The sequence below is a fragment of the Saccostrea echinata genome, unplaced genomic scaffold (assembly GCF_033153115.1).
Source record: "Saccostrea echinata isolate AGI-Se365-2 ecotype Australia unplaced genomic scaffold, CSIRO_AGI_Sech_v1 ptg000054l, whole genome shotgun sequence".
Classification (NCBI taxonomy): Eukaryota; Metazoa; Mollusca; class Bivalvia; order Ostreida; family Ostreidae; genus Saccostrea; species Saccostrea echinata.
In genome coordinates, this window is record NW_026889803.1 from 49,662,437 (window position 1) to 49,689,298 (window position 26,862).

General features: G+C 33.0%; 3 protein-coding genes across 4 annotated transcripts; 2 read left to right on the forward strand and 1 right to left on the reverse strand.

The window, feature by feature from the left end:
• The first annotated feature begins 274 nt into the window (after positions 1–274).
• Positions 275–7,424, forward strand: LOC133206369 (coiled-coil domain-containing protein 157-like). Its single transcript, XM_061342321.1, has 12 exons — positions 275–335; positions 1,986–2,244; positions 2,661–2,826; positions 3,106–3,844; positions 4,003–4,193; positions 4,434–4,610; positions 5,196–5,364; positions 5,545–5,702; positions 5,880–5,971; positions 6,076–6,178; positions 6,329–6,509; positions 6,600–7,424. Exons 2-12 carry the CDS (start codon positions 2,000–2,002, stop codon positions 6,788–6,790), a joined length of 2,412 nt encoding a protein of 803 aa, XP_061198305.1. The 5' UTR covers positions 275–335; positions 1,986–1,999; the 3' UTR covers positions 6,791–7,424.
• A 4,031-nt stretch (positions 7,425–11,455) lies between these two features.
• Positions 11,456–18,674, reverse strand: LOC133172509 (SAGA-associated factor 29-like). 2 transcript variants are annotated; one of them, XM_061307407.1, is made up of 10 exons: positions 18,595–18,674; positions 17,811–17,954; positions 17,116–17,191; positions 15,968–16,040; positions 15,580–15,644; positions 14,966–15,068; positions 13,850–14,032; positions 13,506–13,599; positions 12,155–12,223; positions 11,456–11,856 (listed from the first exon to the last, which is right to left on the reverse strand). In XM_061307407.1, the coding sequence occupies exons 2-10, from the start codon at positions 17,952–17,954 to the stop codon at positions 11,740–11,742; spliced, it is 924 nt and encodes a 307-aa protein (XP_061163391.1). In that variant the 5' UTR covers positions 18,595–18,674; the 3' UTR covers positions 11,456–11,739. The 2 variants fall into 2 exon arrangements, with proteins under 2 accessions (XP_061163391.1, XP_061163390.1); XM_061307406.1 differs by having other exon boundaries at positions 17,104–17,191; positions 18,595–18,667.
• A 250-nt stretch (positions 18,675–18,924) lies between these two features.
• Positions 18,925–24,192, forward strand: LOC133205290 (TLC domain-containing protein 3A-like). The gene is made up of 5 exons (XM_061341065.1): positions 18,925–19,076; positions 19,435–19,521; positions 20,914–21,118; positions 21,473–21,568; positions 22,394–24,192. The coding sequence occupies exons 1-5, from the start codon at positions 18,946–18,948 to the stop codon at positions 22,664–22,666; spliced, it is 792 nt and encodes a 263-aa protein (XP_061197049.1). The 5' UTR covers positions 18,925–18,945; the 3' UTR covers positions 22,667–24,192.
• The last annotated feature ends 2,670 nt before the right edge of the window (positions 24,193–26,862 follow it).

Here is a 26,862-nt window from a genome sequence, read left to right on the forward strand (position 1 = left end):
GAGGACAGAATATTTTTTAAAACATTTTCTAGGACAGATTTAAAAAAAAAAAGAAGCCAGCACCCCCCCCCCTTTCCCCCTATATTATTGCAAGAAAGGAGCTTTTGATGTCTTGTTTACTAGCCTTTGATTTCATACATTTAAAAAAATGAATTCAACAAGAGCTTCTTCCCTCGTTTTCATCATTTTTAATAAATTTATTGAATCGACTTATTTAAGTTCGAATTGTCCTGTACCCGTGACATTCCTGTAAACAAATCAACAAGTGTAACAGAAATGACTGTAATCCTTTTTTAAAAAAGACTATACTGAAAAAACCATTTCCCAACAGACAGGTAAATAACAACGGTAGAAATAACAATATAAAATATCTTACAGTGCAAATGGTGCCAATACTAAAAATCGTTTTATGTTAGGTTCCTCTAGTTAAGACTGCCAAAGTGTTTTGAGCTACAAATCGCATGTTTTTATTGTTTTAGTAAAGCATTTCGAGAAATATTAGACCACAAACTAGTTTTTACTTTTATTAGTAATTAGTACATCAGTGTATCCATTGTGTCAGAACGGGTTTATAGTAGTACTGTCATTTTGCCCCAATCCAGAATGCATGCGCACCCCAACAACGAAATTCGTCGAAACTATAAATTTTGGACAGAGACGTCTGTCCAAAATTTTTATTTTCGACGAATCTCACTGAGATTACGATTTACCCAAAAGATATTTATGGGTGCCCAAGTACATGCACGAGCACCACAAATTCAATTAATGAGCACCCAAAGTTCATTTCTTGAGTACCCCAAATACATTTCATGAGCCCCCAAATACATTTCATAAGTGCCCAAAATAATTTCATGAGCGCCTCATATACACTTCTTGAGCACCCCCAAAAATTGAATTGGTATAACATGACGACCAATAATACAATATAGTTTTTATGAACCAAACATCGTAACTGTGAAGTTGTTAATAAAGATTATGAAATATTCCTTCACATATAGTGCTTTATATTGAAATTCAAGCAATAAATTTAAAAACTTAGCAACAACACCCCCCACCCACCCCAAAAATACTACAAATTTACTTATATTTACATATTTACTTAAGTAAAAAAAAATCCAAAAACAAAATACGAAAACCTATGATAAAAACACCTTTTCTCCAGATTTTTTCCTCTTTAATATCATTATAAGGTTAGCATTTAGTTTTGGTCAGTTTGTGAATTCTAGTTTTTGGCAAGTAAGACTGATCTTAAAATCTTTTACATTATTTATTTATTCACAGCAAATGAAAAAGCTACAAAATTATTTTCAAAACTACACCATTGCTTGTTTACAAGTTTCAGAAGATTGCAGCATGTAATATTGGGTACTTGTGAATTTAATTTGGTAAGAAGATACATTAACATACGCATACTTGGACACTCATAAAAGAAAAATTATTAAAAAAAACTTTGAGAACTTTTGGATTTAAGGTGCAGAGACTATAGTACTTGTCAGAGTTTCTGCTATCTATGTCCATGATGGTTGCACTAAAAAAGAAAAAAAAAACTTTTTTTCTACATAAATGAAATACTAATATACAGAGATTTATTTGTTAATGATTATGAAAATTAAAATGCCTGTGATAAATGCCACCAACTCCTCAAGAACAGCTACAAAAGAAGATGTAGAATTATAATAACTTGAGGTATTTTTTGCATATATTTTAACAAAATTCAGATAGGAAAGTTTTAGAAGTGTCATTTTTCTGATCTGTATTATAAGATAGAAACTACTCAATTAGACCCCCCCCCCCCCCACTTTTTATACATTCTTTATTTCATGCAGACATATTTAAAAAATCTAACAGTCATCTAACAAGCTATTTTGTACAGCTCTGAAGAAAACAAAACATGTATTCCTACCTAAATGTTATAATTTACCTTTCTTGTTTTGATGAGAAAATATCAGAGAAGAATAATTCCCAGTTTGAAATGTTGATTTTAGTCTAGGAAAAAGAGATGGCAGAACTGTTAGGAGGAAAGGCAATTTTAGAGAGTTTACGTACAGATGTGTCTGACATTCAGTGGGCCATAAATGGAATCCTCTCCCGGACAGGACCTGTTACTGTCACGTCCTGGAAGTTTCCTGATAAACAGAGTGCTGATCTGAATGTCGAGGAACTTTTAGATTTATACAGTTATAGTGAAGATGCTGAGGATAATCAAGTGGCCCACATAGCCCTGTATGAACTAGTCATTGACAGGTAACCGTGCAGTTTACACTTTTGAATTATCATACACTAGTACAGATGGTAACAAGACGCATACCTCTAATGCATTGTCCATTTTGCTATAGTGTTCAAACTAACAGTAACATTTTGTTTATTTTATAAGCCATTGAAATCAGTTTTTTTTCATGTATTTTTAGTTTGTTTTAACTTAAAAATCATATGTCATAATGCAGAGTAAAGTATCAGGTATATTTTTACATCAGTACCCATATAATAAATTTTGACTTGTAGCCAATGAATTTTTAAGGTATCACAGATGACAGTGAATTGCAGATAAAATTAAATGTAGATTATAGAAATTCAAATTTTCTATGAGAATGTTACTTCCAAAGTATTACTCTGTAGCTTCTATTTACTGGTTAACTCTGTTACTTTTTTGTTTGGTATAGATTTGTGTTCCTGCTCCAGACCCTGTCCACTCTGACTCAGCAGATGTTGGTCAGGGCAGGGGAGGACATCACTGACCAGAGGACCTCTTCTATTGGTCTAGTGGTCAAACAGTTCTGTAACAGACAAGTACAGCTCAACACAGTTGTTCAACAAACCATGTCTGATGTAAGTTACAACAACTCAAAATGTACTTAAAGTATGCTGGGAAAAATTTCCGTGGAGAAATAGTGTAAATTAATACCATGTGGAAAAAAGTACTTCTACAGTATTAGTTAATGAAAATGATTTATATTTTGCAAGTTATAATTTCTATATATACTTAAACAGTGTACATGTATAATATATAATTAAATATACTAGTGCTATGTATTTACCAACCCACAAAACTGCTGGTGACTTTGGAAAAATAATTACATTTACATGCATATGCTGGTTTATATACAGATAAAAACAAAGTCCAGAGAGATGATGGACTTGGAGAACAACATGAGGAAGATGTCGGAGGAATTATCTAAACAGAGTGAAACAAGCTCCCAGAGTACACAACCTTATCACTTTAGTCCTCACAAGGTGGGATCCGCCATGACAGGGTTTGTCACACCAAGTCAGATGGAGAACATAGCTCGGGACGCCTGCACCAAGTCATGTCAGACAGTAGAAACTGCATTTGTTCCTTGTGAGGGGTGTCATGTTGTACAGAAAAACTTCAGAAATGCTGGAGATGTTATCATAAACATGTGTCAATCTCAGAAACTGCCCTCCTCCTTACAGAAGTACCGCCCTCTGGTGTCCGAGGTGAAATGGTTGTCTCCCAATGATGTGATAAGATGGGCTACAGAGCAAGCTAAAGATCTGGGTCGCATCAACAAACATATGGAAAATCTAATGGCAACGATTAATCCCCTGAAAGAGGAGCTGGAAAATTGTGAACAAAAGTGTAAGAAACTGGAGAGAAGAGTGGCAAATTTTGATGCCGAGATGAGAAAGGAGAGGGAAATCCAGACAACACTGCAGAAACAGTTTGATGTGAAGTTAACGGACATTGAGACTGAACATAAACACACTGTGTCTCTAGTGACTAAACAAATGGAGGAGGTCAAGTCTAATAAAGAATCTATAGAAAAACAGCTCACAAAGTATAAAGCAGATTTAGAATCACAACAAAGACTTCTAACAGAATTGGGTTTGTACAGTTTAGCTTAAGAAGTTCAGTGTATGTACCAGGAATTTCATAAGTAATTTACAGTTGAAAAATAAAAATAATTCCTGTTGTCATTGAAAATTTAATGCTTTTGGATTCCTAGTTATTATAGATTGTATATTGCTGATTTCTCCCTGTAGAAGATACCAAGAAAGCCTTAGTTGATGAGCTAAAAGTAAAGCATGCGGACTCCACAGAAATTGAGAGACTACAGCGTCACCTGGACAGTGTTCAGAGTCAACTACAGGAAGTAGAGGAAAAGCTGGAACGATCAGCAAAGGAACTGTCTAAGGAGCAGGCTAAAAATAAAAGTGCTGCCAAACATAATCAAGTATGCAACAACAACATTGATTTAAAATCAAAATTATCAGTACAGTAATTGTTCCTTTTGAATTCATTCTGTAACTGAAATTTTCCCCACCATACATTGACATTTATATGGATTGAAACAATCTCATTGTATTTATACCATTTCTTTGTCAATCTTTCCGATCCTAAATCCAGAACAGTTTTGTTCATTTCATTTGAAGTTATATAAGAATTCTGGTTTTTCTTCTCATTTTGTAAACAGAGTCTGCAGACAAAGCAGAGTTCCTTATTACAAAGGATAGATGACCTTGATCAAGAAAACAGAGAATTAAATAACCAAGTGACAGAGCTAGAGGAGGAAAAGGAGAGGATAGAGGAAACTCTGGAGAAAGTACAGAAAAATGTCCAGCATTACAAACAGAAAGTCAAGGACAACCAGGTACAAAGTCAAGTCTAACGATGTGGAAAGTGTATTCAAGTCAAAGGTTAACATGCATGTATCTGTCAAAATAATGTGAGATCACATTAGAAATTCAGATATACATGCATGTATATACATACAGTATATTGTACACAGCAAAGAAACTTCTATAAATATATGTGTCATTAGTTGCCAGATAAAACATTCATGTATAAAGTATGTGATTTTATAATTTTGGTATAAAAATGTTTCTCATGGGGAGAAAGAGCAAATATCACTGTAATTTATAGAAAACTCAAGCTGGATAAGTTGATCAAACTCTAGATCTGCAATTTAATTTAAAAATGCTTTTCCATGTATATACCTGCCTACTTGGATAGGTAATCATTTGAAATGGAATAGGTGTTGTGAAATTGACATTGGTTTCTAGGTTTGAGAGATCTGGTTCTTGAAGTATGATATGTTATACTGTATCTCCATTTTATATGATTAATCTGCTCATTTATTGTTAAAACTATGACTAAGTGATGTGAAAAGCTTTAATATAAATTCTAAAGAATTTTCTTGTATTTTCCCATGGTTTAAGATATGTATATTTTATAGGCTTTAATTGATGAACTGAGTTCACAGAAGGAAGAACTTGAGGGCTCTATAGAAACCCTGAAATCAGACATACAGCACCTGGAGAGTAAGCTGGAGGAAGCCGTGGAGCGTGAGAAACTCATGATAGAGTATCCGGACCTAAATGGGCCAGTGAATCCAGGCATGAAAGGTTATAAAAAAATCCAGATCTCTGTTAAAATCAGCCATATTATTATATACCTGACTCTGTCGTTCAGGTATAACTTTGTTCTCTGTCAATATGACTTAAATCATCAGTCCAAGATTTGAATCACTCTACAAAAATTAATTATTGTAGTAAATTAAAATAATTGAAATTGAACTTTAACAGGTACTGGGGACATTGTGACTGACATGGAGAATCAGGTCAAGGCCAACACAATCCGGATCCAGATCCTGGAGGAGCAGAATGAGACACTGAGGAACTCTGTTGGCAAAGTCCTCGGCATGCAGCAGGGCAGGAGTCCTCCAAAAATAGCATGGGAAAATGTAAGATTAAATGGCTGCAGAATAAATAAACTTTTACAAATGTGACTTATCTAGTGAACTTCTCCAAGTATGGAAAGGATTCTTTCTAATGTGATAACTTCTGTATAATAATAGATACTCAGACATGTATTGAATCAATCTATGGTGTCACTATAGTCAAACAAAACTGTCTTTCAGACTGGTCCGATGCACTTGTGGACAGATGAAAACTTGGAGAATGCCAAACAAGAAGATAAAAATATGAAGAAAAATATATGGATTCCAGACAGGTGTACATTATTAAAAGAGATAAAACAAAATTTGCTGAGAGTTGTCTTATTCATTTAGTCTCACTTTTCATGCACATTTTTTAATAAAAAATTGTTTATTGTAGTTCTTATCATGAGAACCATAATAGCAATGCCAGACCTGAACATGAAGAGAGACCAAGAACCAAATCTTCAGGAAAACCAAGATCCTCGGGGTCAACATATGGGGTAAGAAATCAAGGAGGAAATAAATTAAATGCTAATAACTAATGAAGTCCGAGCCTGTATTGTATGATTATTAATCAGTGTGTGGTTACAGTTCTGAGACAGAAGAAATTAAGCTTTTGTGTTAAGATATAATGGTATAAATGTGTGTAGAACCCAGTGTCTGATGAGTTCATTGTTGGGAGAGGCAGCAGACCTTCCAGTGCTGTGAAGAAAACGGAACGACCTGCCAGTGGTAAAAAGATGGTAACAGCTCCCGTCAATGCCACCAGCATCAGTGCTTATATCCAGCTAAAGAGGGCAGGAAAACTCAACATGGAGGACCATCCCAAATGTAAATGTCAATATTCTCACAGTAGAGTTATTTCCCTTGCACATGTGCCAGGATCATTTATTTAAATAAACATTGTTACTTTCATTTTAGCGGCTGTACCACCCTCAGGACGAGAGAGGAAGAAGTCACCTCAGGAGAAGCACCCCCAGTCTGCCGATCCTCACCCTAGACATAACAACCATCTCTATCAGAAGACAGAAATGTTCTCATGTGCTCAGTGTGACAAAATGTATTCAAGGGCAAGAGACTTAGAGATACACAAATCTTATTGTACAGGATGAATTATTTAGAAACATATTAGATGCTACAGTTTTACAGGAAATCTTACCATGCATACAATGCCCAAATCATTTTGCATTGTGCCATGTAATAGACTATTGAAAGGGTCTGCTGTAGACTTGTAATAGATGAATATTGCCTGTACATAATCTTGGTCTTAGAAATCTGCACAAGATTTTTGCACTTTCTTTAGCATGTTTCCTTGAAATGCACTGATAGCAAAATAATATATACATGTACTCAAGGCAGTGGGAATTTTTAATCAAAGTGTATCGGTACCTTTGTGTTTAGAGTACATGGGCCTTTTTCATCAGTGAAGAAATATATAAAGCTTCACCATTCCCTGCAATTTTACTATTAATGGAAAATTTACTGTACAGAAAGTTAATATTTAATTTCTATGTTAAAACATACACCATACCAATAGCTGAGGGGAGAAAATCTAAACTGCAGTCAGGTTATTTATGCACTTGCATATGCATACATACATGCTTATGTCAATATAAAACATTCCGTCCAAAATGGAGAAAACTCAACTCTATATGCCCTAAATTAGTACATGTAATTGTGCTTGTTCTATATTTGTTGATATGATTGTTAGATATAGTGTAATTTATATGTTGCAAGGTGCTCAGTATATGGAATAAATGAATAAAAGTAACATACCAGGTAGTTAGAGTCTTTGGATTTCCTAATTACTAGTATTACACAGCTGAAATTGATATAATTTTCTTAGATCAGATTCAAAATTTTAAAATATTGAATCAATATAATTTTTATTCTATTGCTATCTGTTTTTGGCCATTGTCTGTTGTGCGATGTGCATCAGGCGTAAACTTTTGAACATTTTCAGCTTCTTCTCTGGAACCAGTGAACTATTTCAACCAATATTGGCATATAGCATCTGTGGATGAAGGGGAACAAAAATTATAACATTCATGGCCCCTGCTCCCATGGGGCCTGAGGGGTGGGGCTAAAACAATCAAAATTAATGCAATATTTAACAATCTTCTTCTTTACTCCTGGACATCAAGCAGTCAAACTGTTGGCATGATTGTAATAAACATTGAGCCCTCCACCAAAATTGTGAAATTCATGGACCAAGGATCAGGGGTTCTGGTGCTAGGGTCGGGCTCTGTTGAATGTATAGTGAAAATGCATTATTCCTTAAAAAATCTTCTCCTCTGCTCCTAAGTATTCAGCAAACAAACTAAATGCATAGTTCAAATGAGCAAGGGCGTCTCTTCTCAAATTGTGAATTTCATGGTCCCTGGGTCAGGGTGTCTGGTATTAGGACATATTGATTATATGGTGAAAATGCATTAATTCTTTGTAAATCTTCTCTGCTCCTTGATATGAACCAAGTGCAGGGCTAAGTTGAGCAAGGGTGTCTCTTCCAAAGTGGTAAATTTCATGTCCCCTGGGTCAGGGATTCGGTGTGTGTGTGTGTGTGGGGGGGGGGTCTATTGATTTTATATTGAAAATGACTTGATGCTTTGAAAATTTTCTCCCCTGTTCTGGGTACTCAGCAAACAACTTAATGCATAGTTATGATGAGCAAGGGTGCCTCTTCCAAAATTATGAATGTCATGGCTCCTGGGTCAGAGGTTCTGGTGTTAGGGCAGGGCTCTATTGATTATATAGAGAAAATGCATAAATTCTTTGAAAATCTTCTTCTTAAGCTGATGAACTGAGTGCATGGTTATGATGAGCAAGTGTGTCTCTTTCAAAATTGTGAATTTTATGGCCCCTGGGTCAGTGATTTTGAAAATCTGCTACCCTATTCCTGGGTATTCAGCAAACAAATGAAATGCATAGTTATGATGAGCAAGGATGCCTTTCCAAAATAGTGAATTTCATGATCCCTGGTTAGGGGTTTCTGGTGTTAGGGTGGGGCTCATTTAATTATATTGTAAAAATGGATCAATTCTTTGAAAGTCTTCTTCTCTGCTCCTGTATATTCAGCAGATAAACCTGTATATTCAGCAGATAAACCAAGTGCATAGTTATAATGAGCAAGGGTGCCTCTTTCAAATTGTGAAATGTGTGGCCCCTAGGGGCCAGGGGTATCTGTGGGATGGGGGGCTCTATTAATTATATAGTAATGCATTATTTCTTTGATAATCTGCTCTTGGGTATTAAGTACATAAATAAACTAAGCATATAGTTATGATGAGCAAGGGTGCCTTTTCCAAAATTATGAATTTCATGAGCCCTGGTTCGGGGAGTGCTATAGTGGGGCTTGTTTGTTTATATAGTAAAAAAAACATTTATTCTTTGAAGTGTTGTATTGAACTCAGGTGATCGCTAAGGCCCTTGGGCCTCTTGTTTGTAAGTAAAATTATTTGATTCATTAGAAATCTTTATGTCTCAAAGGTATGTTTTGTATTTATTACTTCCCTGAATACACTAGAAGTCATACTTGAAGCAAGATATGCATTTTGCAAATTTGCTATATATAATTATACCCCACGCAAAAAGTTGCGGGGGGTATAATGTTTTTGACCCGTCCGTCTGTCAGTCAGTCCATCAGTCCTGTTTTTTTTTCAGCACAACTCCTCATAAACCACTGCACATAATTTCGTCAAACTTTGCAGATATTTAGGACACAATGTGTAGATGTGCATATTACCAGGAAATTCCGATTCCTTTATTTTTTCTGGGAATTTCGGCACTTTTCAACTTAGATTTTTGGCCATATCTTGTATATAGAGATGGACAGTTTGTCAGCGCAACTCCTCATAAACCGCTGCACAGAATTTCGCCAAACTTTGCAGATATTTAGGACACAATGTGTAGATGTGCATATTACCAGGAAATTCCGATTCCATTATTTTTCTGGGAATTTCGGCACTTTTCAACTTAGATTTTTGGCCATATCTTGTATATAGAGATGAACAGTTTGTCAGCGCAACTCCTCATAAACCGCTGCACAGAATTTCGCCAAACTTTGCAGATATTTAGGACACAGTGTGTAGATGTGCATATTACCAGGAAATTCTGATTCCATTATTTTTTTTTTTGGGAATTTTGGCACTTTTTAACAGATTTTTGGCCATATCTTGAATATCGAGATGAACAGTTTGTCAGTGCAACTCCTCTTAAACCGCTGCACAGAATTTCGTCAAACTTTACAGATATTTAGTACACAGTGTGTAGATGTGCATATTACCAGGAAATTCTGATTCCATTATTTTTTTTGGGAATTTTGGCACTTTTTAACAGATTTTTGGCCATATCTTGAATATCGAGATGAACAGTTTGTCAGTGCAACTCCTCTTAAACCGCTGCACAGAATTTCGTCAAACTTTACAGATATTTAGTACACAGTGTGTAGATGTGCATATTACCAGGAAATTCCGATTCCATTATTTTTGCCCTAAGAGTTTTGCCTATTATTGAAGAAACTTTCCAGCTAGGTAAAAAGAAAATCCACTGGAATCAGCTTTTGTAATGAAATTTTATGTGAAATATTTCATGACCTTAAAAGACCCCTATTGATTTTGAGATCAAAATATTAATGATTTAACTCACACACACACACACACAATCTTGGATAGTTCTCTCTCTCTCTCCCTCCCCCCTCAAATTGGTGCTTTGCCTTAAATAATTTCATAAGTACAGTATATGAACAAATTCATATGACTATATCATAATTTTGTTTCCATCAATTATTTTAATGTGTAAATTGTCATGTGTTGGACATGGACTTACACTCATTAACAAATCGAAATCACTGAGGAATTTAAATTACAGTTTGTCAGCATAACTCCTGCACTGAATTTCCTGAAACTACCGGTAGGTATTTGAGACATAATGTATAGATTTGTATATTACCAAGAAATATCGATTCCATTATTTATCTAGAAACTTCAGCCCAATTAAATTTGTAACATACAACGATTTGAATGTCCTTATATGCAAGAAGTTTTGATGTGATGATTTTTTGCAAGTAATGCCCCTTTTTGAATTATACTGTGTATTTAAAATGCACTGTGCCATTCATTACGTGTTGCATTGTCGAGTTTTGGGGGAGTGTGGAGTATGTGAGCTTGCTCACTTTTTCTTTCAATTTAACATATTCCTTATACAGATATAACAAATTATAGATAAAGCGAAGTAAATTTACAGGTCCCTATGACTTTGTTGTATGCAATTTTACTGGATAATCATCATGTATACAATAATGCCTGCTTTTTTTAAAGTAACTTCTACTATCATGGTGGTTATTGCAAAGATCAAAGAAATGTGGCAGCCATTATTCTCCAATAAATCACAAATGTTATCAACAAATTATCAATAAATTTAAAATGTTTTCCTCTAATTTTGACTGCTTTTCTATGAAAAGAAAGCATCATTTGATTGTGACATTATTGACTGAAAAAAAAGTTACTTGATTCAGATTACGTTGCACTTTCTCTAGTGTGTTAATTGCAAATGAACAAGAAGAAGCATTCAAATGTGACATCATAAGACACTTTTGTTAATGCTGAAATCTAGCTTATTCAATTAAAAATTCGCCATAGCAGACTAGAAATAATTTTCTTGTCATCAGAATTGTTGAATATACCGATTTTGTTGGAAAATAAAAACCAAGCCCAAGGTATATTTTTCAGTAATTCCTCTAGCCCAGGAATTATTTCTTAATTCAATAACACAAACTCATCTTAATTTTACACATGTATTTATTTTGAAATGCCATGACATATTAGTAACAAATGATTTAGTCCATAAGCTTAATGTAAATTGCACTTTTATTTGTCAGGAACAGAACTTGTACTCTCTGCATATCTGCATATAACTGCAGAAATAATTTTGCACATAAACACACACTGAAGCTGAGAGGCCTTGTATCTAAGGACTCAGTCTGTCAATAAAGAGTCAGTGGTCCAACTGCTGGCCAGTTACTCCACACAAACATGGAGGGTCAGTAAAATGACAGCAGACACCCTCACTTTTTCTTGTCCTCCTTACAACAGATGACATATCTCTGCGCCACCAGGAGGGGCGGGGAATAACCATCGGGGTAAGAGGTGTCCTCAAACAGCACCGAGTAATCATCCTGAGGCTGGAATCAAACAGAGATATTATATAATTATTATATAATACAAACTTTCATACTATTTACCCAAATTAACTACCGGGAGTTCCACATTCATTGCTGCACTAATGAAGGCAATATTTGTATAGCTTATTATAATAACAGGCACTGTAGCATAGATAAACTATTGGTTCTAGAGCTACACTTTAAAATAACCAAGATGGAATATCCATTTTTTTTATCCGCTTTTACATATTAAAAACTCTAATGTAGGAATTTTCATTCAATTGGCTTGAAAATTAGAATTATGTTGAACGAAGCATACCTTCCGAGGAGGATCATGGATTAAAGCTCTGTAAAAACAAGTGGTCTGTGGATACAGAGCAAGGACAAGCTGTAATAGAAAATAGACCAGCATTTAGCATACGATTCTGATAGGGCCATAACCAGCTGCAACAGAAAAAAAACAGCATTTAGCATACAAGTCTGATAGGGCCATAACCAGTTGTAACAGAAAATAGACCAGTATTTAGCATACAAGTCTGACAGGGCCATAACCAGTTGTAACAGAAAATAGACCAGTATTTAGCATACAAGTCTGACAGGGCCATAACCAGTTGTAACAGAAAATAGACCAGCATTTAGCATACAAGTCTGATAGAGCCATAACCAGCCGTAATAGAAAATAGACCAGCATTTAGCATACAAGTCTGATAGAGCCATAACCAGCCGTAATAGAAAATAGACCAGCATTTAACATACAAGTCTGATAGGGCCATAACCAGCTGTAACAGAAAATATATGAGGATTGCAACATGTTTTACAATTACTTAGCTATGACGTCTTGCAATTTCTCAGCTTTGATGTCACAGCCTACCCCACTGTATTATAAAAAGACAGCTTTATGTGAAAGTATGGAAATGTGCTAAAGACTAAAAATAAGTCAATAGGACACGAATACCCTGCCCAGGCTTCATTAGTAATGAAAATTTGTATTAGTATATAAAGTTTGATGAAAATACCTTGAAAAGTTTCTTTTAAACTGAGTTTTATACACAATAAATAGTAAAGTCAAAGGTCACTGGGAAGATCGATGTAAAAAAAAGGACACAGTTGGTAAATTCTCACCAAATAATGTATCAGTGCACAAGCGTACATAAAAATATCTCAAACAGTTTATTTGAAACTGAGCTAAACACAAATTCAAGAAGAGTGAGGTCAAGGTCACATAGAGGGTCAAGGCAAAAAAAAATTATGATGCAGTTGAATAGCTCTCATCCATATGTATAAGCATATGAAGTTTGATAAAAATATCTTGAATAGTTTCTTTGATACTGAGCTAAATGCAAAGTGTTATGGAAGGGCAGACAGAAGTACAGAAAGACAGAAGGACACAAATGACAAACACTATATGCCTTGGCCATGTTTATGACTGGGCATTAAAATGTACAAGTAATAAACAGAAAAAATCAATGTTTTCTAGTTGGATATGGACAGCTGGATATGGAATTCATTTCACTCCTGAAAAGGATTTTTATTTGTATTTTCACTTGTGCTTTCCACTTGTGAAAGTATGAGAAAAAAAATTCTGTCCCACCTATGAAATAAATTCCAATTACAAAACATTTAATATCCTCTATTTATTTAACAATGAGGCCACAATGAGGGATACTTACAGTGTCCTTTGTAAACAAAGCATCTGGATCTGTTTCTGGATTCGCCTTCCAGATAGGAAGGGGCACTATTCTCCTCTTGCTAAGAGTGTGTCTCCTTTAAGTATCAAAACAACATTCAGTCATTCATGTTCCGGTAATGTAATTTTCACATCTTTATATTGTACAGATAATCCATGTATTATTGTGGAAGTAGAAATAATTTGAATTCTTCAAAAGATCTTAAAAATGACTTGATTTACTGCATGATCAGCTACTTAACACACCACTTAATGTACATTAATAAACAAGGAATAAGTTAATTTTGTCATCATAAAGTTACCCAGAGAATAAAAAATCAAACTTACTCCTTGCCCTCGTCAGCATCAATATCATCCACATCATATTTATTAGAGCTTTGGCTAAAACTGACCACTTCTGCAAGTATCCAATTCTCCTCATCATCAGACTTCACCCGTGCTGCCACCTTGTCACCAGGCTTAGCCACATAATTATTGTCAGCTGGCATGGCACCACACAGAGGTGGTGGTCTACAGGGAGAACAAAATTTTCATATAGGGCTTTTATAGATAAAAGTTTAAGGAAATAAAACCAAGGCCAAAAGGGGTAACAGATCTCAAATTAGTGATTTTACACCTACATAAAAATCATGACTCTGTCATTTAGCTAAATGTATCCTGAGAATTACTATGGATGTAAGGTGGTACTAACAAAATCCATGAGATATAAGACCCAGTGATAATAATAGAATCATTCATTACTACGAGTGTGGGATAGTGAAATTCCACCAAGGGGACAAGATTCACGGTCTAGGACGAGGCTTTGCCGAGTCCTAGACCGTGAATCTTGGCCCCGAGGTGGAATTTCACTATTCCCACACGAGTATGTAATGAATGATTATTTTTCTCGCATTATTTTATCCAAAATAACGGCCTGTCAATGACGTCGCCATGATAGGGCTAAAAATATATTCTTTTAATTTTCCATCTAATTAAAAATCTAAATACACCATCGGAGAGAGCGTACCTGAAAATGGTTTACACATAGTGTAAACTGATAAAATGAATTTCAGTCCATGTAAATTAATTAGATAGATAAAAACTGGGAATAAAAAAACTTATCTATTCGATAGCATACACATTCATTCAAGAAGAATCCTTCCGCGATTTAAAAATAGTGCCATTTAAAAAGTGAAAATACGACAATATTTTGAATGAAAATAAGTTTATCTTAATAAGTTAAATGACAACATTTTAAGTATATGTAATATTTTTTAACATTGTTACAATTTCTTTTTATAAAAACGGAATGTTTACGTTATCGTTCGCGGCGTAGTAATACACAGTGTAAGACAGAAAAATCTCACACTGCTGTCTCACACCAGAAAAGTCAATCTCACACTGGTGATTATGCGAGAAGTAATGATTCCATGTCTTGTCAGAAATCTGCCAGTATGTTCTTACTTTTCTCCCGGTTTGCTGACCCACAATGGCAGAGTCTGAGCATTCTGTTGTAGCATTGACATCAGAACCCCTCGCCTCATGATTGGCTTTGGCCTGTCTGAATCTGAAAACATTACATCCAAGAATAAAACGTTAAATAAAAAAATCTCAAATTCTAAACTTGATTTGCTGAATACCATAGATATAAATATTGATCCAGTGTTGCTAAAAATCATTGATAAATCCATTTGTTTCATGACAAGAAATCATCATCCGCAAGGGATGTCTACGGACATAGCAAATATTACTTGCTGATTGTCTACCTAATGTCTGGTGACACATAAGGCATCTTGCTTTGCTGTTATAACCTGTGCCTGTTGGCAGATAACTTACCTACCTAGTGGCACATAATGCTTTCTGTGATAAACATGCATCCTGTTATTAAATTTGCTAAGTAGCAGAAAGGGTCTTTTGTCAGTATAACGTGTATTGACTGTAAATTTATTTGCATAGTGGCACAAAAGACTTCTTGCTAATATATTTCGTTATTTATCTGCCTGTTGGCTCATAAAGTCTCTTGCTGATATTTACTCACTCACAAATAGAAATTGATTTTAAACAGTGATTGTACTAACCTAGTCTTCTTGTTTCTCTGATGCTTTTCACTTCCGTTATCTTATCCAGAGCTTTTCTTAACAACCTGCAAAACTTGATATTACAACTTCTATATCATATTCTATTTATGATATACTGTGCTTCTCTCTTCTTTGAAATTGATAAAAGCAAATTTTTGTCTGAATTAATTCAATTCAACTTCACAATACAAATTATGTAACAAGAAAAAAAATCTTCATATAACTTTCAACTTATAAAATATCCTGAATGGAACTAGCAATATTATTAACTGTCTGCTAATGATTCACTGTCGGCTAATGTTCAATACTTAAAAAATCAACAAAGTTGAGTTTAAAAATAGTTATTTTATAGAAGAATGAAAAGGAGGACTACTCTCTGATACAGTACTCTGCCTCTAACTCAGCATCCTGCATAGCTGTTTTATACAGGCCCTTCAGCTTGTTCTTGTAGTATGGTGTTACTAAAAGATGACAAAATATACAGGTTAAAGTCCATATTGTTTGGTCTGTTCTACATCAAATTTTGTGTTTCACACACTCTGTACATGTAATTCAGCAGCATTATATGCTATCCTACTATGACAACAATGAAATATCTGAATAGATCAATTATAAAAGTTATTCCAACTTTAAAACAAGAAGCCCCTTCGCCACAATGCTCATCTGAATCAATATGGCCCTGCTGTTCTTCATCAGCAGATTTTTTTCTATTATATATTTCTATGTAAAACTTTGATCACCCATTGTGACCCCAACCTACCCCTGGGGGTCCTGATTAAAACAAACTTGAATCTACACTACATCAGTATGACTTATCATGGCTTTGCTGTTCTTGAGAAGAAGAATTTTTTCCATATATATTTCTATGTACAACTTTGATCCCCCACTGTGGACCCACCCAACCCTCAAGGGTCATGATTTTAACAAACTTGAATCTACACTACTGGAGGATGCTTCCATATCAATATAACTAATAACCATGGCATTGCTGTTCTTGAAAAGAATTAAGATTTTGAAGATTTTTTCCTATATATTCCTATGTAAAACTTTGATACCCCATTGTGGCCCCCTCCAGCCTCTGGGGGTCATGATTTGAATCTACACTATCTAATGAAGGTTTCCCTTAAGTTTCAACTTTTTGGTCTAGTAGTTCTTGAGAAGAAGATTTTTAAAAGATTTTGCCAAATTTTCACTAATTCTTAGTAATTATCTCCCTTGAAAGAGGCTTTGGCTCTTCATTAGAACAAAGAATCCCCTTCACCCAAGGATGCTTTGTGGCAAGTTTGGTTGAAATTGGCTGAGTGGTTCTTGAGAAGAAGTTGAACATGTGGAAAGTTTACAGATGGACAGATTGATGACAGACAAAATGTGATCAAAAAAGCTCACATGAGCTTACTGCTCAGGTGAGCTAACAATCATTGCCTTTATAACAAAAAATTATTGAATTATGTCATATCCATGAGTAAAAAGATTCAATTTCAATCTCAAATTAAAGAAAGAAAGATGACAAAAAGGTTTGCTTACTTTCATTCTTACTTTTTTGTTCCTGTTGCATTCTCTCATGTGTCTTAGAGATGTTTGTTAGATTATGTTCACCCTGGGCCCTTTCATCCTGTTTAATAATCACAATGTGATAAGGCTCAGATTTCTGATACCAGAAAAATACCTGTTATATGGTAGACAGTATTCATGTTCAAAAATATGCAATTCAATCATCATTACTGGTAAACACAATTTCCAAATACATGTACTAAAAAGCTCCTTATCAGCATGTTTTGTTGTAGGTCATAAAAAGAGGAGATTTCAGGTTTATTGATATTTTTATGGCAATTTACAAAGTAAATGAAAAATACATGTTCAAAGTTAACCCATTTGAATGATACAATGCATACACATGTACCGGTATATTTTATTCTAATTTAGCATGCAGATGCAATACTATCAGATAAATTTCTGGCAATAATAATTCTTTACATATCAACTTTACAAAAAAAAGAACTACACAGAGATGATTGGTCTACTTATTCCCACTAAAGCACAGCAAGTTTTGGTGAATTATATAATACATCCTTGATCTCTTAATGAGTATAAATCAATTAATAAATAGATGGTGACAGAAATTTATACAAATGATAGATACTGTGGAGAGAATTTCCATTCAAAAATGTTCATTTGTATAATTTAACGTTACTTAGACTGGACCTTCTGAATGGAGGATACTGTTGGATTACCTGTATCTGATGAATTAGACCATACAACTCTTTTAGAAGGTCTTTGATTCGAGTCTCTGCTACAGCTGTGCTGGTAGAACTATCAGATGTAGAGGGACTCTGACTCGTTCCCCCTCCTCCACTATTTGTCTTTGTTCGCCCCATCTGTTTGGATATCAAATTGTAGGATTTGAATACAACTTATTCCCTCATTTTTCAAAATGAAATCTGAAGACATCTGAAATTAACTCAGTAAAATGTTGATAAAGTCTTAGATCAAAAAATTCCAATTCCTTTTTATATAAAAACAGTTTTTTTTATATACAAAATTAAGGGGTCTAAAAGTTTTTTTTGCCACTTTGGTATCATTAAAATTTTAACTATCTTTAAAAGTTTCTGTGGTTTTATATATATATATATATATATCATTAAGCTTTTCAGAATAGCTTAATTTAACTATTTTAACATACTTTTTTCCATAAACGTGTAATTTTTTTGCAGCATGTACAAAAAGTTGCACTTAGGTACAGTAATATTATTCAACTTTGAACTCTTCTGAAAACAATGCATATAAAAATCGCTCATCAAATTGCATCTCCTTTTGGAGACTTTGTACTCAAAGTTCAAACAGATTTCAGGCTATATAAACATATATAGATATATAAAACATATGATTTGTCTCTGCAAACAAATTCAACACTCAAAAGAGAATGCACATCTTTCATCACTCTTACGGGTGTATTGTATAGTCATTAAAGACTTTATGTCAAGCTTCAAACGAATATCTTGTCACCTTACGGCTTACCTGTTCTTCTCACTTTGTTTTACTCATTTATTTCACGACGTGCTCAGGTGCTGTTCATTGTTTATACCGGAAGTTGATCCGAACTCGTACATCGACGCGATGGGGATCTACTTATTATCTTATGTTTTAAGATACACTATTCAGTTGGTTTGAATTCACATTCTTTAAGCCAGAAAGTAACAAAAATAGTGAATATTTGTTAGAGGACTTCTTAACAGCTTAAGAAATATCTAAGCGTGAAAAAATTTAGTATTTTATATTCGAGTTTGGTATACACTAAAACTGTAACAAATTTGCTTAAGCGCTTTTGATACGATGAATACGATTGGTCAGTGGTAGTTATCAACAAACATGGAGGAAATAGGCGTGTTCATCTGTGGTTGCATTTTCTTTCCTTCATGTTTTATCATAATAAGATATTTTCTGTATAAGTTCTTTGGTTCACAGCTTACAGATGGTGACGTGCACAATGTCACAGAAAAGTGAGTATTGTTGGAGTGATAGATTCACTGTAAAGAGGAGCGAATGTCGAAATTACATGTCAATGTAAGCCGTGCTGGTTTATGCATACATGTATTTTGTATATGTAATAGCATAGTTAGGTGTACGTTTGGAATAAATTGGAATATCATAGTCTCGATGGACATACACATTGGATTTTTAAGTCTTTAACTTCTTTATTTTGCATTGTCTAATGAGGAAATTTCCGTTAGATAGAATTGTGTGTATATAAACAAAGTCGACAAGTTTTTTTTACATTGTACATGCACAAAACATATATATGTGCATGGTTGAACTATCTCTCTCTTTCTCTCTCATATTATGTTTTTGATAATTTAGGTGTGTTTCAAGTATTCAAGCAGCAGTAGCAACCGTTGTTGGTTTATTAATAGCAATCAAGTGCCAGAAAGATATCATGACAGACAGGTGTGTATTAAACTATAACTTGATTCCTTCAAAGAAACATTTTTTCTTAACCAAGCAAAAAAATCCATTGAAAACCATAGAGATTCAATATGCTGAACACTTACAGATTCTACAGAGCCCAAGACTTGGTGAAGTACACTTGATAAGTTTTAGGCCAATAAATTCCTTGCCTTAGCCTGTATATATGCATATATTTATAAATACATATGTGCATTGATTGATGCATCATTGTTGTGCCCTAGGTTGCCATACAAGTACTTGCATTTTACAGCATTTTAAAAGTGTGTATAATCAACTATCATTCAACTCTAAACCTGCTTTTAGAAGTAAACACTGCACCTGCAGCATCAACAGCTAGAAGATAGAGTGTTTTGTAAAGCATCTGAGTTTTGTTCAATTTATTTTCTTATTTGACATGCATTTCAAATTCTCCAATTTCATTTCAGATACATGTGTTAATTCTTTGTATACATAAAGGATGAATTGGTTCTTTTGTTTCAATATTAATATACAAATATTTCAGTCTTCTTCACTGCTTACATGTACATATATTATGAACCATGTTGAAAAAAGAAAAAAAATTTAGAAAAAATGCCTTTGTCTAAATAAGTAATATTCATATAGCTTTGATAGCATTTGTTTCATAATCAGTTTGTTCCTTTTGACAAACCTTTGTTACTTCATTTTCTTTTGAACTCTGTATTTTCATCTCCTCTCTGAATCTTTCTAGAACTGAATTGTTACATATGAAGTAATTAGTAACAATGCTGAAATAGAAAATTGTAAACATTTTATACAGCTAAAAGGGTTGAACAAAATAATTGTAACAATGACAAATGAAAAATTATATTTTTTAGAAGCATATGAATATTACATGTACAAGCATGTAGATGTCCCTTTAAAATTATTATTGTCTTCTTATCTGTGAAAATAGGTATTACTTTTGGAATATCACTGTGGCTTTGCAGTCAAAGAATGTAATTAGTGCGTTGTTTGATGTCAGATAATAACTGCTATATTTATTAAGAAATGTTTTTTTTTCATTAAACAAATATTAATGGTTCAAATATTTTGATCTATTGTAAGCTGCATAAATAGTTGCATATATATATAAAGCTGCATAGGAACTATGTATTTTATAATAAAGTGATAAAAGCAGTTTTATTTAAAGCTTACATGTCTGTAATGAAATATTTTTTCATTATTCTGTTGTGAAGGATCATAGAAAGATACAGGATTAATATTTACAGAGACTAATCAAGAGGTCAGCTGGACGCATGTCTGCTCTATCTAGTCATCAGATCACTAGTGAAAAATATGTTACCAATTGAGAAATACTGTGCATCAGTTTATGATTTTATTGAACTAAAAGTACTTTCATTGCTTTTTCAGACATTGGTTGACCAATACATATGCAATTTTTGGGATACCCTATTTCACTTATGACACATTTGCAATGTACTTTTCATATATCTATACCAAGCCTGATGTGCAATCAAAACCCTTTCTACAAAGACTCAAACATTTTGCTGAAAACTCTAAAGCCATGCTGTGTCATCATCTTCTTTTGCCTCTTATTTTATTCCCATCAATAATTGTAAGTATTGTCTTTTTTTTGCTTCCAAATTTAGTGCAGTTTTCTGTACATTCACATGTGTATATATCAATGTGTAACTAGATTGTTTAAAGTCAAACCTCTGCTAGTATTTCTGAGATCTTACTGGTTTCTTATTAATTACACATTGCAAACACTTTGATATCAGGACTATGCTTGATGTTAAAAAGCACTATTTATTTAAAGGAAGTTTTTAGCTAGAAAGCAATTTATATCTGGTTTCATTTAGTGTAAAATGCACACATTTTTTTTCTTAATTTGAAGAACACTATAACTTGTATAGCTAAGGATACTAAACATGAACAAATAGAGACTTTATCATTTTTGCTCTTCCAGTTTTTCCGAAAAGGACTAGGAGACTTTTTTGTTGGAGTTTTGTATATGTGTGAATTTACCATTCCATTTATCTCGGCAAGGATGATTCTAGCTCAGGTAGGACTGAGATCAATTAACCTCTTCAACAAGATCTTTTATGGTGCAATAAAAAAACAGTGTATGAAACACATGTGGCATTTCAGAATCTCTGTAATTAACATATTATAAATTTCAGTAAGGTGGAAGATTTTCAAATTCATTTGCAATTAAGCTAGGTCGGACAGATCTTCTTACTAACATGACAGTAATTAGATTTTGATGGTTATATACTTGGCCTATGAATCAATCATCATTTTAATGATTTGCTTGTGAGGAAATTCAAAATTCATTCATAAAAACAATTGGATCTTTTTTGAGAGCTATGTATTTAAGTCTAAAGTCTCTAATCTTTGAATTGATGTCGAAATATTCATCCATTAAATTTTGATGGATTACAATACACTAACCAATATATTCAGAATCAACTGTTAAAAATATAAATGATCAATAATCAATCAAGGTGAGAGTTAAAACTGATGTTTGAACTGCATGACACAGGTGTCTATCTCTGATTCAAAAGAGGAAATCAAATAAAATCCAATTACCTCAACCTCAGATAAGTTTTGGGAAACATCTATATTTGATACTTAATTTATCTGCCATTCAAAATTCAAGATCAATCAGTACATTATTTGTTTTTTAACAATAAAATAATTAATATATGTAAAATTCATAGCACTTTCTGTCAGTATATATATATACATGAGGTTTGATTATATTTTCAACATCTGAAGGTCTATATTTTTGCAAGAAGAATGACACTTCAGATTTGTTGAGAACTTATGTAAAGTTAAAATCAAGGTTCTTTGATCCTGATTCTTATGACCTTGTTTTTGTTAACAGTTACAGATGAAGCACACCTGGTACTACATTGTGGCAGGACTTTCCATGATCGCTTCATTCCTTATTTCTCGTGTGCTGGTTTTTCCATTTTTGTATTGGAGATATGCAGTTTATAGGGGTATCCCCCTTTCTCAGGTCCCCCTTGGGATCCCCTGGAAATGTAACATTGGTTGTCTGGTCATCTTGCTTCCCCAGATCTATTGGTTACTCCTCATGGTCCGAGGGGCAATCAAATTATTCTACAAAATCTATTTCAAGTCCAAACCACAATGATACAAGGTGGATAGAGAATTTTTTGGTTCCAAAGACAATATATTGCCTATAAATTATGTTAATACACGTACCTCATGAAAGAATTCCAAATATAGATGTGTTCATATTTTTTAAATATTTGTAATACATGTATACCAAAACTGTATTCATTACTATTTATTGTCATAAAAACCCCCAGATTTCTTTGATTGTAGGGTACAGTTCTTTTTCATGTTTTTTTCAATTATGTAAATTCAATCCTTCCAAAGTATTACTTCATCTTACAAAAATAATAAAATATATATGATATTTTTAACACACCATGTAATAATATCTTGCATATTCCTTGTTAAGTGTTGACTGGATCTCATGGCCACTCCCCATCTTAACTGATGAGCATAAATATATTTCTATCTATTGGTATATATGTATATAGCATTGTAAATGTAAAATATATTCAATGTTTAGTAGCTGAATATGGAAATTACTTCACAAAATTCCATATCTGTCTACAAAACATGGAAATTTTTGCTTATTACATTTTCTTGGGTTTTCCTTTCGCCCCTGTCCTTTTTGTATTTGCTATGTTGTAGAATGTAATGTCATAGCTGAGAGGTTGTGAGACAACATAGCTTAGTGATTATGAAATTTAAAATTGTAAGTATGGATTAAAACAACAATTTGTAGAAACTTTGGCAGATTTAATTGTATCGGGATTGTTTACCTATTCATGCTTTCTGTCTGTGATGGGAAGGAAAATCTCGAGTTTTGTTACAATTTTTTATTTTAACTGTGAAAATATCACTTGTAAAAATATATTTTTTTTTGAAAGGGTCAATTGCAGTATTTCACTATTGAAAATGTTATAAATTTTATTATTTACCAGTTAAGATGGAGAGTGTGCATATGATGGATCTCATTGCATGTGACAAAATGAAACATGGTGAACTACAGTGTAATTTTTTTTGTGATTATTTAGCAGTTGATTTGTAATTGATTTATTAATGTGTAATTTGTTCATATATGCTCAAACATTTCAGGTCACATGATTAGCAATACGTGACACATAATATACATGATTAGCCTAATTTGTACCAGTATAGATTTCATGACATCTATGTACTGGCCATAGTGTGTTACCAATACTTATTTTAAGAAATATTCTAGTCATAAAAATTTATGTATTACTGTTCTAACAATTATTTTATTGGAAAGTGGAAAGGATAATTCATTGTATGTGAAAGCTATTGTTCTTAAATGTCAATTTTTGGTTTTCCAAGCAGATTTAAGGGAATTCCCACCTTCATATGATGTCATAGATTTTTGCAAAGTCTTTCATTAATTTAACTTTGTGCCCAATAGAAATATGTCATAGGAAAATGTGATTAAATGTGTGACTAAAAATATGGTTTGGTACAATAATTTAAAAGGTTAAAATCTTTTATAAATATTTAGTTATTCATTCTTTGAAAAAATGCACAAGGGAAATAACTCTTACATATGTTTCTTCATTTATAATACTTCTATTGTAAAATGGTTTCCATAATATCCACAATTTATACATATTTATTTGGAACATTCAATATTTTGTCATTTGAACAAGTTTTAACACAATTTTTTACAGTGAAACTCATTTAGTGCGAACATGGATAAACCAAATTCAAGGATATAGCGATGTTTTTTTGAATCCCCAACGAAATTCTTAACAAATCCTAGGAAGATATAATGGTTTAAACGAACTCTGATATAACCAATTTAAGGATATAGCGAACAGAATTTCTGTCCTGTAGGGATTAAAAATAACGAAATTTACATCCTTTATAATGAATTTTCAATATCTCAAATTTCAAAAATATTAAAATGACATTATTTTTTTTTATCAGTATTTAGATTTGAAATTCCATTTGTCAGAAAGATTTTAGTAGAATTTTATATTTAATACCTTCCAGAACATTTTTGGTAGTCATACTTGAAGGAGAAGATGCATATTGTGAATTCGTTATATATTTTAAATGAATTCGTTATACGTCAAATATAACGAATTATGGATTTAACGAAGTAAATTCACGGGTCCCATGGACTTCGCTGTAACCGAGTTTTACTGTATAATGTTGTTTACCAAAATAAGTGATTTTTTTATGCTGACATATAATTCTGACTTCTTAAAAAGGGGGCAAGCTATATTTTTTGGTGATTATTGATAACATTAATCTTTATTCAGTGGAAATTAATACAGTTTCCTACTTTGATCCCATGAAAGTGTGAGGGTAGAGGCACCTTAACATGATTATGCTCAAGACATCTTAACACAGCATGTGATGAAGTAACTGTTCTGCTGGTCAGCACAGGTTGTGATCTTACGTGATCGTTCTTTCTATATGGTTATATGTATACACATGTTAATATACATGTATGAATGCTCAATAAATATTATTTAAATTATGAATACTCTTCATAAAATGGATAAATAGTGCCTCATATTTAATATACACTGTTATAACTTCAGAGATAGGTCTGGAGAGGGATTGATGTGGTTTTTAGTTAGTTTGTTTTTTTTGTGAGCTGTCTGTCCACTGTTGAACTCAATAACTACTGTACTATTTCAGATAGATTTATCATTGTTTTTTTGGTCAGCGTTTTTTAAAAATTGTAACATAGGAATTTAATAATGCCAGGGTCATTTTTGCATGGACTAGTTAGAAAGTAAAACTAAAGTATAGTTTGCATTTTGATTTTCTTATAATGTCCACTAAGATAAATTGTCATTTTTAAAAAAGTTCAAAGATGGGAACAGTTGTTAAAGCTGGGAACAGCTGGAAAGAGAATGAGGAATTTGATCATAAACAATAGTTTACTTTTCCCTCTCAACTCCGAAAAATGTATAATTAATGGATTAAACACATCTCTTCACATTAGCTGCTTTTCATGTGGTAAATGTTGATGAATGAATATTGACAGTGTGATTGCCACAGAGAGTATTTTTTATTGTAATTAAGCAGTTGATTTTTGTTTCAGTTCATGAGAATACTGACAATATGATCAATAAGTAATTTATTATTTTTGATGATTTTGTCATCAATGCTATAATATTATTAGTCTATAGTTATATCAGAGTATCAGTTTAAGTTTAAAATACTGTCAGTTTGAAATTTTAGATATCCACTTTAATTGTGGGATTAAATTTTTACTAGCTACAATTAATCCTGAGAAATTGACAGGAGTAATTTGAAGGGGGAATAAATCCATCCTTTAGTTGACAGCAGCGATCAAATATGAAGAAGGGATATAAATCAAAGACTGTTGTTAGATTCACTTTACTGTCAGTTTTCTGAATAATTTGAATGAACTCTAAAAAGGCCAAAGAACAAGTCAGCTAATATTTTATCTTTATGAAATCTTAGTCTGAGTGACATATTAAATTTGAATTCGTCATGTAAAATTTTCGATTTTGTCATTTTAATTTGATTCATTTAGCTAATATCATTGTTTAGCTTTTTTTTTAATTGCAAAAACGCCCTGTTTCATTTTCTTGCGAAATTTTAAGCAGAGTTTAAATCTGGTTTAATTTGAACTTACAATTATGTAACAGTAACCAGTAATTTATGATTTCAAAATTGATATCATGACATACCTGTAGATAGAAAAAAGAACAGTTGATGCTACTGTGAGAAGATTGTCTAAAATTTATCAGATAGGATTTTGAACATTAACATTTAATTAATTATGAAATAAAGTGTTCTGGATATTGAAACACGCCAAGAATTAAAGTATATGATACATGTACTGTCTGCTCTAAGAAAATGAATACTGTGCCTCTGTGTGAAATAGACATTGTTTTTATGTTGATTTTACCGTACATGTAGATATTATTGTCTTGGTGAAGTACTTCATTCTGTCATCCCTCCAGCAAAAGTCATTCATGTTATCATGTATCAGTACATGTACTGTCGGAAGCTGATTCCGCAGATTCAAATCTTCAACCACGAAATCAATCCCTTCGAACCAACATTTTCATCAAACCACGAAAATTTGACACCCCCAAAAAAATAGGAATATGCGATTTTACAGTACCTTAATAAGATTGGGATTTATAAGGTATATTACTTACAGTCTCATATGAGTGAAGTTATTAACTTAGTATAGTGTTGATTTATAAGGTATATGACTTAGTCTCATGTGAGTTAAGTTATTAACTTAATATAGTGTTGATTTATAAG